Source organism: Euleptes europaea, chromosome 6 (genome assembly GCF_029931775.1).
Source record: "Euleptes europaea isolate rEulEur1 chromosome 6, rEulEur1.hap1, whole genome shotgun sequence".
Taxonomy (NCBI): Eukaryota; Metazoa; Chordata; class Lepidosauria; order Squamata; family Sphaerodactylidae; genus Euleptes; species Euleptes europaea.
In genome coordinates, this window is record NC_079317.1 from 3,371,589 (window position 1) to 3,386,328 (window position 14,740).

Genomic DNA, 14,740 nt, shown 5'->3' on the forward strand with positions numbered 1-14,740 from the left:
CATTAACTGCTATTAAGAGACTGCACAAAGCAGTGTTCTTATAGTGAACCATAAGTTCACACACATAGCCAGAAAGTCCTAAACAGCTTTAGAGCTAACATGTAGTATTGAATGGCTTTATGAATAAGCTTTGCATTACTGTCTAAATTGGATAATAGATGGCATGCATATACTCACAGATACTCTGGTCTATGTAGTTCCACGTTCTATAACAAGGCTATAGGATTTCATAGATTAGCCTTGACATGGACTGGAAACTGATGATGTCTTCCATAGGAAATTAATGGAATTTGAGAACTGTTAATCCTTTGCAGAAACATAGTAAAGGCAAAACTAAAATGAAAGATCAAATGGGTTTAAATATCCTAAACATGAATTGAGAATTGTTCAGTTCCAGCAAAGAACTGTCAGCTTAACAAATAAGATTGAGAAGAGTTACAGATGACATGACAAGGTGAAAGCATGTCCTCTGAAATGCGATATTATGATGTGTTAAATGATTTAAGTCAAGATGCCTTAAACTAACAAATCTAATTCCATAGAAATAACCTTTTTGATAGGATTTCTGTAATAGAATAAATGTGCATAAATATGTACTAACTACATTCTTATATTCTGTAACTGAAGTATATTCTAAATATCAAACAAGATACTCTTTCATAAGAGGCATAGAGATGGAGATGGCTTACTATATAAACATGTTTTAAGACTAATAATGCCTAAACTTCATAGAAGGATTTGTAACCACAATACAAGTCTATTTTTATGTGATGTAAATAAATATGTTTTTATTATACAAACAATGGTCCTTTATTATTATAAATTTACTGGAAGTATATCAATAAAAATACTTGCTTTTTGAAAGTAGGTAAAGTAGTTGAGCCCTGCTTACTCGGTGATTGGCTGAATAGATAACCTCAGTTCTCAGGAAGTGGTCCATTCTACGAGCCTAATCACTTGAACAGCACGGCTCGCTTCAGTTACACATAATATTCTTTTTTACAAGTTGGTAAAATGTGGTTTAGATCCTATTACTGTTAGAGGAATCGGTAACTGGTTGACAGATCGCACCAAAAGAGTGCTTGTTAATGGTTCCTCATCCACTTGGAGAGGAGCAACTAGTGGAGTGCCTCAGGGATCTGTCCAGGGCCCTGTGTTGTTCAGCAACTTTATAAATGATCTGGATGAAAGAATAGAGGGGATGCTTATTAAATTTGCAGATGATGCTAAATTGGGAGGGGTAGCAATTATGGTAGAAGACAGAGCCAGGATACAGGCTGGAGAATTGGGCAAAGACTAATAAAATGAATTTCAACTGAGCTAAAGGGGCCTTATTTGGTTACAAGACTTCGAAGGATTGGTGAATCATAGAGACACAGAGTTGGAAGGGGCCTCCAGGGTCATCTAGTCCAACTCCTGTACAATGTAGGAAATTCACAACTACCTCCCCACCACACCAGGTCTACTCATCCCCCATTCATGTTGTACTTAGTGAATGGTCTCAGGATCCTACTGGAGCTCTCCTACCTTCCCGCCCCTGGAAAAAAGACAGGGCTTTCCCTTTAGTGATTGACAATCTGTAAAAAATCTACTGTGCCACCCTGCAACTGCTCCTTTCCCCCATGACTACAGTTCGTTTTCAACTTGGTGCTTATTCTTTCCTTATCTTGGGATAAAGATCTTTTACATAGATAGAATATAGGACATATTTTGCCCTCACAAAAATTCTGGGCACATAAACACTCTTGAAAGGATTAGTGGGCCCAAATTGGGTTCCCCTGAGCAGAAAGACAGGATAGAAATGTGACAAATACATATTTTCATGTTGTTTTCTGTTGCCCTTGAAGGACTATGGGTTCCAAAACTAATTTCTGAATGGAAGAAAAATGCTTTCATTCCAGAGCTCAGAGGAAGGTCTCAGACCTTGCAAAGGGTCCCAGGTTCAATCCTCGGCATTTCCAGTTAAAGGGACTAGGTGAGTAGGTGATGTGAAAGACCTCTGCCTGAGACCCTGGAGAGCTGCTGCTGGTCTGAGTAGACAATAGTGACATTGATGAACAAAGGGTCTGATTCAGTATAAGGCTTTGAAGAAGTCAATCATTGTACTTTTGTGGTTAAGTTTTTAGATTTTGTGATTAATTAAAAACCACATTACCTTATTTAACCAGCCACTTGCAAGTGATGATACAACGTATTTTGATTGGTAAACAATTCCTTTTTATTATAAATACTCCAGAAATTAGTAAAATGAAGATATATGCACAGTATAATACTAGTTTAAATAAAATATAGATCTGAATAGAACACAGTTACAGATTAATTACCAAACCAGTAACCAACCCATCAATGATCGTGCTGGGGAGAATTCTCAAGACAGACAGCACACAAGCATGCCTGGTTGAGAATTTCCCATACAGACTGTTAACAAGTCTGGGGGTTAACGTTTCAATTTCTCTCAATTTTCAAGCCCTTTTTATACAATTTTGGAGGCTGGTGTTCCAAGAACCAATGAGATATTGTTATGGGAATATAGTCATTTCCCCAGACTTCAAAGGGACTTGTGATGCATGGAATCAGATTAAATGTCTGCTCTCAAGCGTATTCTTTAACCTTGGTGTCATAAATTGATGGACGGCATCAGGAAATGTCATATAAGCTACACTTTTCTCATAACAATTATAAATTTCACATATACGTCTGCTCGTTGTCTAGCTACTAAGTCAAAACATCCTCTAACCTTAAAGTTATATATAATGGCATCTTGATTATACTTAAAAGCAAGGAATATCTAAAAAAATTGTCTAGGCAGATTAAAAGGCAGAAAAGCTGAATGCAAAAGGTGTTTTGTCATTTTTTTTACTGTGTTCCGCTGTTATCTAGATTGGCAAAAAGCCTAGACTATCAGCTGTTCACTGAGCTAGCTTGTCTGTGTGGTTTCACATACATAATTCCATAGCCTAAACATATTTGAGAACTGAGAACAATGAATTAAAAGCTGTCATATGTCAAAATCTATAATCAATATATTGAAACCTACAACAGCATCTTCATGAGGAAGGCATGAAGATGTTCATATTGACTTCTAGTTATTCTCTTCCATAGCAATTGAATGTACATGGGTTATGAAAACAGTTCCAGGTTTTCATCTCTGAAGATGCCAGCCACAGCTGCTGGCAAAATGTCAGGAAAGAAAATACCAAGACCACGATCACACAGCCCGGATAACCTACAAGAACCTAGTTCCAGGTGGGTGACTGTGTTGTTCTGTATTGTGTGTGTGTGTAAAGTGTTGTCAAGTCACAAGTGACTAAGGGTGACCCAGCAAAGGCCTTCCAAGGCAAGTGAACAGCAGAGGTGGTTTGCCAGGGCCTTCCTCTGCAGGTCTTCCTTGGTGGTCCCCCAAGTATTGACCCTGATAAGCTTCTGAGATCTGATGAGTGAAACCTACACTCTCACACACTATTTCCCGTGGCTAACTGATAAGTAAAGCTGGCTAAACTTGTTTTATTGTAATGTTAGGATACAGCTTTGGATGAACTTTCCACACTCCCATTTTATGTGGCTTCGCCGCTGTGAACCTTCTGATGTTTAGTTAGTTTGTCATTCCGAGAGAAGCACTTTCCACACTCCAGGCATTTGTATGGCTTCTCCCCCGTGTGAACCCTTTTATGTGCAGTTAGCTGGCAATTCTGAGAGAAGCACTTTCCACACTCCAGGCATTTGTATGGCTTCTCCCCTGTGTGAACCCTTTTATGTGCAGTTAGGGCGCCATTACAAGAGAAGCACTTTCCACACTCCAGGCATTTATATGGCTTCTCCCCTGTGTGAACCCCTTGATGTTTAGTTAGGGCGCCATTACAAGAGAAGCACTTTCCACATGCCAGGCATTTGTATGGCTTCTCTGCTGTGTGAACCCTTTGATGTTGAGTTAGCTGAGTACTCTGAAAGAAGCACTTTCCACACTCCAGGCATTTGTATGGCTTCTCCACCGTGTGAACCCTTTTATGTGAAGTTAGGTGCCAATTCCGAGAGAAGCACTTTCCACACTCCAGGCATTTATATGGCTTCTCCCCCATGTGAACCCTTTTATGTGCAGTTAGGTGGCCACTCCAAGAGAAGCACTTTCCACACTCCAGGCATTTGTATGGCTTTTCCCCCGTGTGAACCCTTTGATGTCCAGTTAGGTGGCCACTCAAAGAGAAGCACTTTCCACACTCCAGGCATTTATATGGCTTCTCCCCTGTGTGAACCCTTTGATGTTTAGTTAGGGCGCTATTACAAGAGAAGCACTTTCCACACTCCAGGCATTTGTATGGCTTCTCCCCCGTGTGAACCCTTTGATGTTGAGTTAGGCTGTCATTCCGAGAGAAGTACCTTCCACACTCCTGGCATTTATATGCCTTCTCCCCTGTGTGAAGTATTTGATGTTGAGTTAGTTGGTTATTATAATAGAAGCTTTCCCCACACTCCAGGCAGTTATATGTTTTCCAGCTGAACCTTCTCTTTCTCTTCCATATTTCTTCTTGGGCTGAGATTTCAGATTGATTTCTGGTCTGATAGCCAACCCATTTCTTCCTCTGCTTCTCTTTGGCTTTCCTTTTCCTTCTGCACTCTTGCTTTGGTACTGCTTGATCCCTAGATTTCGCTTCCATCTGCAGAACTTCAACTTTTCCAACAACCACCCTTACTGATTCCTTCTCCCTCACCATCTCCCTCAATTCTGGAACTGCAAAAGAGACAGAAATCCAAGAAGAATGAAAAGCTAGAAATACCTGTTAGCAGATACAGTTCTCTTGTGTTCATGCGGGAAGCACACAGAGACAGAATGGAAAAAAGAAATGCTCTAAAAAAAGACTTGTATTTTAAAATATACCATATTTCTCCGTGTATAAGATGACCCTTTAAAAAAAAAATTAGGTAGAAAAATAGGGGTCTTCTTATACATGGACCCTGGACCATCTTATACATGGCCCTGCACCGCCTCCCTTCTTTCTCCCGACTATCAGCTTCAAAGAAACCTGATGTTTTTACATTTCAAATCCTAAGTGTAATCAATTCTTTTGTGTGTTCTCTATATAGTTAGCCGATATCCTTTGCCTCGGCATTCTAACCTTATGTTTGTAAGGGTTACTGACCCCGTTCACATTTTCTTAAATAAAACTTTAAACTCTCTGCAGCGTCTGGAGTGAAGTTTATATTACTGGAATGCAACGAGGTACTGAACCCTGACAACTTCCCTGATAATTTCCCAGACAAACTGCCTCTCAGGACTCCCAGTTGAGCAGCTCTCTTTCCCATGCCTACCCTGAGACCAGCTAACTGTGGTCTGCCTCTGGCCAGGAGGAGCCGAACTCAATGAAAGGCTCACCCAGCAGAAGGCGGGGCCAGCATTATTAAAGATAGAATCATCAAGCATATAGAAGGGCAAGCCCTGCTGAAGAAAAACCCACATGGCTTCTACAGAGAAGGAGGTCCTGTCTCACTAACCTATTAAGAGTTTTTTGGAAGTGTCAATAAGCATGTGGACAGGAATGAGCCTGTGGACACTGGGTATTTGGATTTCCAAAAGGCTTCTGACAAAGTCCCCCACCAAAGACTGCTAAGCAAATGACATAGTCATAGGATAAGAGGACAAATCCTACTCTCTGCTTCCTACTTTTCAGCCAGCTCTCAATCCATAAGAGGACAAGTCCTCTTATGGATTGAGAGCTGGCTGAAAAATAGGAAGAAGAGTAGGAAGCAGTGGCCAGTTCTCACCGTGGATTAGATTTAGAAGAAGTTGGAGTGAAAATTGGGGGGACGAACATGAGCAACTTGAGATATGCTGATGATGCCACATTACTGGCAGAAAATACCAAAGACTTGAAACGACTACTGGTGAAAGTTAAAGTGGAAAGCGCCAAAGCAGAACAACAGCTGAACATCAAGAACTTCCAGGGAAGGAAGGTTGGGGGGGTGTTCCTGTCTGGGGCAAGGGGACAAAGGAGGGCACAGTTCACCTCCCCGTTCTTCTAAGATTTCCAGAGAGATAGTCCCTGACAGACAAAACAGTATTGAAATATTTAGAGCTTTCCTTTTCTGGCGCTGTAACATCCCCAGCTGCGGGAGTTCCATTCCTTCCTCTGTGGCAAAGGGAATGGTCTCCTGAAGTTCAAGAGTGTCAAAGGAAGACGCTGTCCCCTCCCTTCTCTTCCATGTTCATAATAAAAGGGAAACGATCCTTACCCAGAGAGGCGACGGTCTCATAATTTTCCTCTGTAACTTCCCAGAAGAGTTTTCTTTGGCCTGGATCCAGCAGAGCCCATTCCTCCTCCATGAAGAACACGGCTACCTCCTCAAAGGACACTGGTGATCTCTGAAAGCGGAAGATATGGCCCAGTTCATCATCCATTCCTGCCCTCGAGCGTTCAAGAAAGAACGAGGAATCCCATCGGCCACTCAATAGATGAAAAGAATGCAATACATCAAACCAAGGACAAAGAAAATTGCATTAGTTTTTTGTCAGCCTCTCACAGGCAGGATAATGCCGCTGCATTTGTCTTGTTCGTGGGCTTCCTGGAGGCACTTGAGTGTCCACTGTGTAAACAGACTGCTTGGCTTGATGGGCCTTGGTCTCATCCAGCATGGCTTTTCTTCCGTTTTTATGTACAGGCACGCTTCATTTATTCAAACTGCTGTTGGCTGATGAGAAAATGTTCTCTGAGCTGAAGATCTTATTGGCAGGGGTTAACCAAAGAATTACGGTTTCTTTGGCCAAGTTTCTGTCGTGCTCAGGCAGGAGTGTAGCATGCAGGCAGTAGCCAGGCCGGAGGCTTGGCCTCTGGTTTCAACAACAGCAATGGGAGTACTGCGTTGACCAGAGCCTAACGCAGGCTTTTCTCTTCCCGTGGACCAGGCTAGACTAAGGTAATTAGCAGGTAAAGGAGTAGAGGCACTTACCAGTACCACCTCCTTTTTCATCAGATCAGACATCAGCTTGCACGCCGGGGTTGACTGAAATAGCTTCAGTTGGTTGGCGCTTCTGTTTGCTTCTCAGTCAGTGGCCTTCAACATGTGTTGAACCCACAAGAACTCTGACAATCTGCCTGGCCTTTTATCAGCCTAGCAGTTCCAGCTTCTTCCACTCCTCCCTGATTAGGCTTAATTGTCTTCTTTCTCTCTCTCAAGGCCCACCTGGTATTTTGCTTCTTTCCCTTAATTGAAGCCAGGCCCTCATTCTCTGCTTTTCAGCCGGCTTGGGAGAACTTGCAGGCGAGGAGTCCTGCTCTTCTTGCTGTTCTGTTTGCTGCCAGAAGGAGCAGTCCTCATCCTGTCATGGTTCTTGGTGGCTCTGATGCCTGCCCTGCTGTTCCAGTGTGGTCCTTGGAGGAACGGGCCCAGGTTCCAACTCCTCCTCTTCCTCAGAGGAGGAGGGCAGCTCGGGTTGGCCTACGACAATACCAGCTGAAATAATATAACAGTGCCTAATTTATCCAGATTCTACCCTTTTAACTGTAGGTATCCTAAGACAAGTGATGCATAGAGAGGTTTTATGTAGTTCGTTAATTTTATATCAGTGTTTTTAGCAGTTTTCTGCTTCTGTTTTTAAGTGTTTTACTCTGCTTCTGAATGCCCTGTGGGCCGTAATAAAGACTGACTTGACTTCAGACCAGCTGCCATGTCAGGGAGCTTCTTAAGGATGACGCTTGTCAGAATCACACCCTAGAGCAGGGGTGTCAAACATACAGGATGCAGCCCACATAGGGCATTTCTCTGGCCTGTGGAGCAGAGGCAGCAACCCCCCTTCCCTTTTCTGGGCAGCCCGGGGCTGGAGCAGCCCGGGAGACCAACCAGCACCATCCCCCCTCCCTCTTTGTCTTTCTCTCTCTCTCTCTCCTCTCTTCCTCTTTCTCTCTCTCACCCTCTTTCTCTCTCTCCTTATACGTTTCTCTCTCTTTACCCCTATTTCTCTCTTTTGCCTTTCTATCTCTTTGTCTCACCTTTCTTCCTCCTCTCTCCCCTCCCTCTCTCATTCTTTCGTTCTTTCTTTCCTATGTGTTTCACTTTTTCTGTCTCTCTTTCTCTTCTCTCTCTCTTTCTCCCTGTTTTTCTGGACTGGGGGAGGGCTGCAGGCTCACCATTCAAGGCAGCCACACACACACACACCCTGTCCAGATCTGGGCTGGTGAGCTCTCTGCAAGCTTGCCAGCCAAGGCACACACACCCCCCCGTGAAAATATGGGCTGGCGCGTCAGCTATGGTTTTGCCAGGCAAGCCACCCCCCCCCCACAGTTTAAAAAGTTTTTAAAGAATTAATGCAAGGGGCTAGAGATACTACCGTTATAGGAGGCATATGTAATTAATAATATAATTTTTATTTTAGTTTTTACTTAAAATACAAACGTACTTAAAACAATAACAATAAGACTGTTAAATAAAATACTGTAAGAGGATTATTGCTGTAAACTTATTTGTGTTTTAAGTAAAAAACAGTATCACTATAATTGCCTTTGTCTGTATCTTCTATAAAGTTCGTATTTCCAGTACCTGGCATTACATTTTATGGCATTTATTGGTATACATCGTCGGCCCGACCAAGTGACATTCATGTTCTATCCAGTTCTTCCATCATGGGAGGAAAAAATAGGGCCAAACGCCTCCTTGGGAGTAGCCAGTGGAGCTGGCAAAAAACACCACTGCTGTGACATACGGGGACCAGTAAGGACAGACAAGGAGCCCCCCTGCATGAGACCAGGGGTCCCCCCGAGTTTTAATAAGAACAGAAATGCAGGCTGGTTGCCTGGAACACATTCAAGAGAGTGAAGACACAAGCAACCCCCAACACACCCCCGGCACAGACCTTGGCAGGGAAGCATCTCTCTCTCTATGCTCCCTCTGGCCACCTCTTCTACTTTCACTTCTGTTCACAGGTAATTTCTCCCCCTCCTCTATTCTATTTCTTGAGGAAATCCCAAACTCACCTTTCCTGCCAACGTGCAAAAGCCAAATTCTTTCTCCAGTCGGGGGAAACAAGAAAGAAGAGAGGGTCTGTCGAATTCCATATTCCATATTTTTCCCTCTCCAGCTCCAGGAAAAACCTCCTTCTGGACACCACCAATACACAGGGTTGACCACTCTGGTGCTCGCAAGGCCTTCTGGGAAATGTAGTTCCCTGCAACAGCAAGACACAAACGGAATGAACAATGACCTCTGTATTTGGGAATGCAGAAGAAAAGGTTTCGTTGCTTGTTTGTCGCTGTGTGGGGCAGCTTAACATGTACATCAATCAATAAATCTTTGTTTTCTGACATCCCCCTTTCAGTGATCTCTGTCCTCTTCAGGCTCAATACAAAACTTATAAGACAGAAGTGACCCACCCAAATCCACTTGCTACCTAAAGAACATCTTGTCACTGAGGGGAAAGCTTACATCTCACAAACAAAAAGGAAATAATGTGGAACTGGGGACAGTGGAAAATGAGGTGCTCCCCAAAAAAGCCATGCCAACCATGCAAGGAATTGCAACTCTGAAGGGATCATAATCCCCACCCACCCCCATCCCCGCTTAGTCCTTCTTGCCTTGGAAGGGACGACTGATGGTGGAAGACAGAACTTGGGTGTCTCAAAACTGGCCACCAGCTTTAAGGAGGAGGATGCAACTTGCAGTGCCCAAAAGAAATTGAATCGGACCTTCCTGCCCCAGATTAGCTTTCCTCCATCCCTCCATTCTTGGAAACAGAAGCAATGGTTTACTCATGAGAAGCCAGGAAAGTGCGAGTAGCAGAGACATGAGAGTGGAAAAGATCCACTCTATGAAAAAACACACAGGGGGTTTAACCCCTTCCCCGACCTGGCAGAGCTTGCATGTCTATTAGGGAATTACGTTTCTGATAGGAAAGCCAAGAGACAGAGGTTGCCTCGAGCTGTCTAACTGGCTGAGGAGGGAGAGAGAAGCGACTTCCGAGGAGGAGGAAACAGACCTAAGATTATCAGTCTAAGGACAGTCAAGAGGTGACACAAAAGGATGGAAGGGTCTCTACCCTTACAGCCCTATCTACCTGACCACTTGCCCTCCCCCGGCTGGGTCTTCTTCTGAGTTCCTTTGCACGCTAGATGTTGTTACTTGGAACAGTTGTGAGGCGTAACGGAGGAGGAGAACAACATAAGCTGCTTTGTGTCCCCATAGAGGAAAACAGCAGCACAGGCTGGGAGGGTGGAAAATATTCCCCCCTGTACAAAACAAAGGGAACATCTCTGAGCTAACAGAGCCAGTGTGGTGTAGTGGTTAGAGTGTCTGACTACGACCTCAGGGATCCAGCTTCAAATACCCAGGACTCTTCCTGGATGCTTCCCGGGTGACCTTGGGCCAGGCATTCCCTCGCAGCCAGAACTACCTCACAGGGAGATGGTGGGCTCTCCTTCCCTGGAGGTTTTTAAGCAGAGGCTGGATGGCCATCTGTCAGCAATGCTGATTCTATGACCGTAGGCAGATCATGAGAGGGAGGGCAGGAAGGTTTGCATCAGTGTTTGGCTCTCGTGGCCCTTCCTTGCATGCCCAGGGTAGTACCGATCACCACTTTGGAGTCAGGAAGCAATTTTCCTCCAGGCCAAGAATCCTGGAGGGTTTTGGGGTTTTTGCCATCTTCTGGGTATGGAGATGGGGTCATGGGGAGTGTAGGGGGGAGGTAGTTGTGAATTTCCTGCATTGTGCAGGGGAGGATAAAATGGATGGCAGGAGAACAATATAAGCTGCTTTTGGTCCCCACTGGAGAGGAATATGGAGAGGACAAATGATGCAGTTGTCTACTTCTGGAAGGCAAAACTGATCATAAAATAATGCAAAAATATTTTTGTCTTTTTTTGGTGTACAAATTGCTGTACAAAGCAGCCCTGGCTCTTGACCTAGTACATATTTCTTCTATCCTAGTAATGTTTTATTGTAGTATACTGTTTGTATTTGATGACCTCTGAAGAAGACGGTCGAAACGCTTCTGTCCGTGCATTTCTGATTTGTGTTATACAGAAATATTTTGTATCAGTTTTTGATCAAATACGTTTAAACATATTGTTTCTCCGCAACTTCTTACTCCTTGCGTTTGATTTTTGTAGTTGTTCCTTCACTGCCTATGTAAAACTAAGGTGAATATGGCCTCCACACCCTGCATGAGAGGAGACGAGGTTAAAATGCTCCGCCGACAGAGGAACATGAATCCTACTCGATTCCAAACCACTCTGGGGGATTTTAGGGTTCCAAACTTCCTTTCTGTTGAGGCCGCAGTGGAAAGGAAGAATGTGGAGCTCCTTGAAGCTACTGACAAGGTTGCCCCTCATCGTCCTCTCCCACTTGTGGGATGAAACCCAGCCCCGTAGTTTACCAAGGAGGTGGGTGATCTTACAAAGGGCTGGGAGACATCTAGAACGGTGTCCATTTCTCCCTATCAAAAGCCTTCCTCATGGACACATTTCTCTTTACAGTATGAATGCATTTGCATCAATGCACTTTATGTTTTCTTTTTCAGACACTGTAGGATCTCCAGGTATGGGAGCTCCGTTCTTTCTTCTGTGGCAAACAAAAGTATGTTCCGAAATTCAAGAGGGCCAAAGGAAGATGGCAGCCCCTCCATTCTGTTCCACCTTCTTGGTAAAAGGGAAAAGATCCTTACCCACAGAGCCCACGGTCTCATAATTTTCATCCATAACTTCCCAGTAGAGTTTTCTTTGGCCCGGGTGCAGCAGAGCCCATTCTTCCACAGTGAAGAACACGCCTACCTCCTCAAAGGACACTGGTGATCTCTGAAAGAGGAAAATAGGGCCCCGTTGATCTTCTATTCCCATCTCTGAGCATTCAAGAGTGAAAGAAGAACCTCATCGGCCAGTCAATTGAGTAAAATCATGCAAACCATCAAACTGATGGAATGAAAAATTGCCTTCTTTCTACCCCCCTCAGCCCCTCACAGGTATAATATACTTTATTTATTTATATTTCAAAAGAAGAAGAAAAATAACTGAAGGGGGAAAACTCAAAATCCAGGAACTAAAAAAAAAAAAAGAATACACAGAGAAGTGTAACAACAGTGGTGGCAGATCTACCACGAAGCCTGAATAAAATGTTGTCACATATCTAAAAAACAAGTCCATACCCAAATAGTCATCTATACGCCCTGCCTTCAAATACTGGTCAAGCTCTAAGGGGTTCGATCCATTGATTTATCTAAAAAACAAGTCCATACCCAAATAGTCATCTATACGCCCTGCCTTCAAATACTGGTCAAGTTCTAAGGGGCTCGATCCATTGATTTAGCCGAGGTGGACATTTATTTATTCCCCCAGTGTTGTAATAATGCAACTCCTTTGGCTGTAGTCAGGGCACAGGTTGCAATACAAACTAGATGCAAGTAGCAACTTCTTCGCACACCTCCACTCCAGGGGCAGAATGTGGCCAAAAGCCTCTGGGGGGGTCCATGGCCTGGGGAGGGGAGGGGGAGGGGAGGGGGGGAAGAGCCCGGCGGGTGCAGCCAGCTTAAGGGGGGGGGGAGCAGGAAGAAGAGGCGAGGGGCTCTGCTGCTGCGGCCGGACCAGGCCCTCGAGGGTCCCTCGAGCTCAGGGGTCCCACCGGTCCCCCCAAAGGCTTTGAGGGGGTGGGCGCGGCGAGGTGGGCTTTCCTGGCCCTGCGGGAGCTGGTTGTGGGTGCAGACGTGTAGCAACAATGTTGCTCGGCCTCCGCGGCACCAAAGGGGGGCAGTTATCCCCTGGGGGACTTTGGGGGTCGGCCCCCCGCCCCCTGGCTCTTGCTGCGCCCGCCCTGCAGTGTCTGCACTCCCCACGGTGCCCGCAGGCCCAAAAGGGTGGGGGACCCCCGGGGGGCTGGGGGCTCAAGCAAGGAAGAGGGGCAGGGCTGGGGTCACACGAGAGTGGGTGGGAGCACGACCCCCACCCCCACTAACCCCACGCCCAGCTCTTGCCCGGGGAAGCCCCCCCCCCACTCCCCCCCACTCCCCCCCACTGCAGGAAAATCTCCTCCCAACGCTCACCTCCCCCGCAGACCTGCGAGACCCGGGTTCCCCCTCCCGCCGGGGCGGAGGAGCAAGAAGAGGAGACCCCCCGAGGGACCCCATGGCGCCCCCAGACCCCTTTCTCCTCCCTCCCCTCTCCTGTACCGAGAACACGTGGGGATTGCAGCTCTGGGCCTTCGCGGGGCCTTCTGGGAAATGTAGTCCCCGGCCAACAACCAGGAAGGAGGAGGCAGGAGGCGAGGGGCGCCCACTGCGGGTGGGGAGATTGCAGAGGGTTGGGGGTGGAGCCTTTGGGGGGGGAGGCAGGGTTTGGGGATGGGGGGTCCGCGGTGGGGTGCCATGCCCTAGATTCCCCACCACCACCACCCTCCAAAGCCGCCTTTTCTTCCTCCAGGGGGACCTGAGCTCTGCAGCCTGGAGATCAGCTGCAATTCCCAGGAAAGCTCCAGGCCTCCCCTGGAGGTTGGCAACCCTAAAACCTAAACTCTCGGATAAGGCAGGGAAGAGGTATTCAGATACCTGAGCTGTTGGGGAAAGCACCGGTCCTCTGGCCTCGAAAACCCTGCAGCAGGGGTGTCAAGACTCACTTCTTGTGGGGCCACTGAGAGATCTCACTGGGTCAGGCCATGAGGACCATAAGACTGGGACAGGGGGAAAGCCGGAACGGGCATTAAACAAATAATAGTTTTGCAAAAAAACAATGGCATGCCTTCCACAGGCTCTCCACCCTGTATTGGCTGCATCCCTACGTGCAGGTAGGTTTCAGGATGGGTGCTGGTGGCTGTTTCTCGCTCTCTTGGCGTTTCTGCTTTGATGCTCCCCAAGGCTGCAGCTTGCTTGCATTAGCACTACGTTCAGGCAAAGGTTGGGGCTACCTGCACCAGTTGGTTAAAGACGAGGTCACTTAGCTGTCAGTTCAGCTGATTTCTCAGTGAAGGTTAGTTTTTTTTTGACTGATTTTAAATTTAAATTAGTGGTGCTGGGGTTTTTCTTAACTCTTGATTTTGCTAAGCAGTCGTAATACAAAATATTAAAGATAAGCTTTTCTTTCTAAGAATGAAGGGTAGTGTTTGAGTGTTAAACTGTACGTTCATACTCCTTTCTGTTAATATGCCACATATTAATAGAAAGTCTACCAAAAGTCCACATATTAATATGCCACATATGTGGACTTTTGGTAGCGTTTGAAAGGCAAGGATTACTCAGGCAAATATTCTTTAAACAAGCAACACCCCTTGAAAAATTTAAAGACAGTTGAATTAAGAAGGACTCAAGGGCCCATTCCTGAGGGTCAGGGAGCGTGACCAGGGCATTTAGAGGGGCAACGATGGTGCAGGCGGGTGGGCTCCTGAGGGGTTTGGTACAGTGTGGGATGGCGAGGACAAGAGTGTGGACTTTGAAAACAAATGGTTGCTGCCCGACGGTGGGGTGGCACCGCGGCCATGCAGGCTGGGCGGAGAAGGAGCCCTCAGCTCCTTGAGGCTGATAGCTGGGGGAGGGGCCTCAGCCCACTCCCCAGAGACCATTTCTCACCTGTCACCGCCCCCCCACCCCCAGGCAAGCTCCTTCCCTTGTACCGTGGTCAATCGGCACTCCCTTCTTCAGAAGCTTGGCCCACTCATGCATGTGGACAGTCCACAAGTCCATTAAGACTCTGCGTGGGCCAGAGGGGAGTTTTGCAGGAAGCCCACGAAAAACGGAACATTCTGTCGCAGAAGTGCTACTCCCCCATCTCATAGGGTTGCCAAC

General features: G+C 46.1%; 1 protein-coding gene across 1 annotated transcript; it reads right to left on the bottom strand.

The window, feature by feature from the left end:
- Positions 1-3,554: 3,554 nt before the first annotated feature.
- Positions 3,555-13,093, bottom strand: LOC130478853 (zinc finger protein 501-like). Its single transcript, XM_056851096.1, has 4 exons — positions 13,010-13,093; positions 11,642-11,771; positions 9,101-9,151; positions 3,555-4,408 (listed from the first exon to the last, which is right to left on the bottom strand). Exons 1-4 carry the CDS (start codon positions 13,091-13,093, stop codon positions 3,555-3,557), a joined length of 1,119 nt encoding a protein of 372 aa, XP_056707074.1.
- Between the last annotated feature and the right edge of the window lie 1,647 nt (positions 13,094-14,740).

Bases quoted from the DNA above. Each gene is read 5' to 3' on its own strand.
- LOC130478853 (XM_056851096.1), bottom strand. From the start codon at position 13,093: ATGGGGTCCCTCGGGGGGTCTCCTCTTCTTGCTCCTCCGCCCCGGCGG. The intron at 11,772-13,009 runs GTGAGCGTTGGG...TTCCTCTTTCAG, and splicing joins CTCGCAGGTCTGCGGGGGAG to AGATCACCAGTGTCCTTTGA. The intron at 4,409-9,100 runs GTATTGGTGGTG...TACTTCACACAG, and splicing joins ACCAGAGTGGTCAACCCTGT to GGGAGAAGGCATATAAATGC.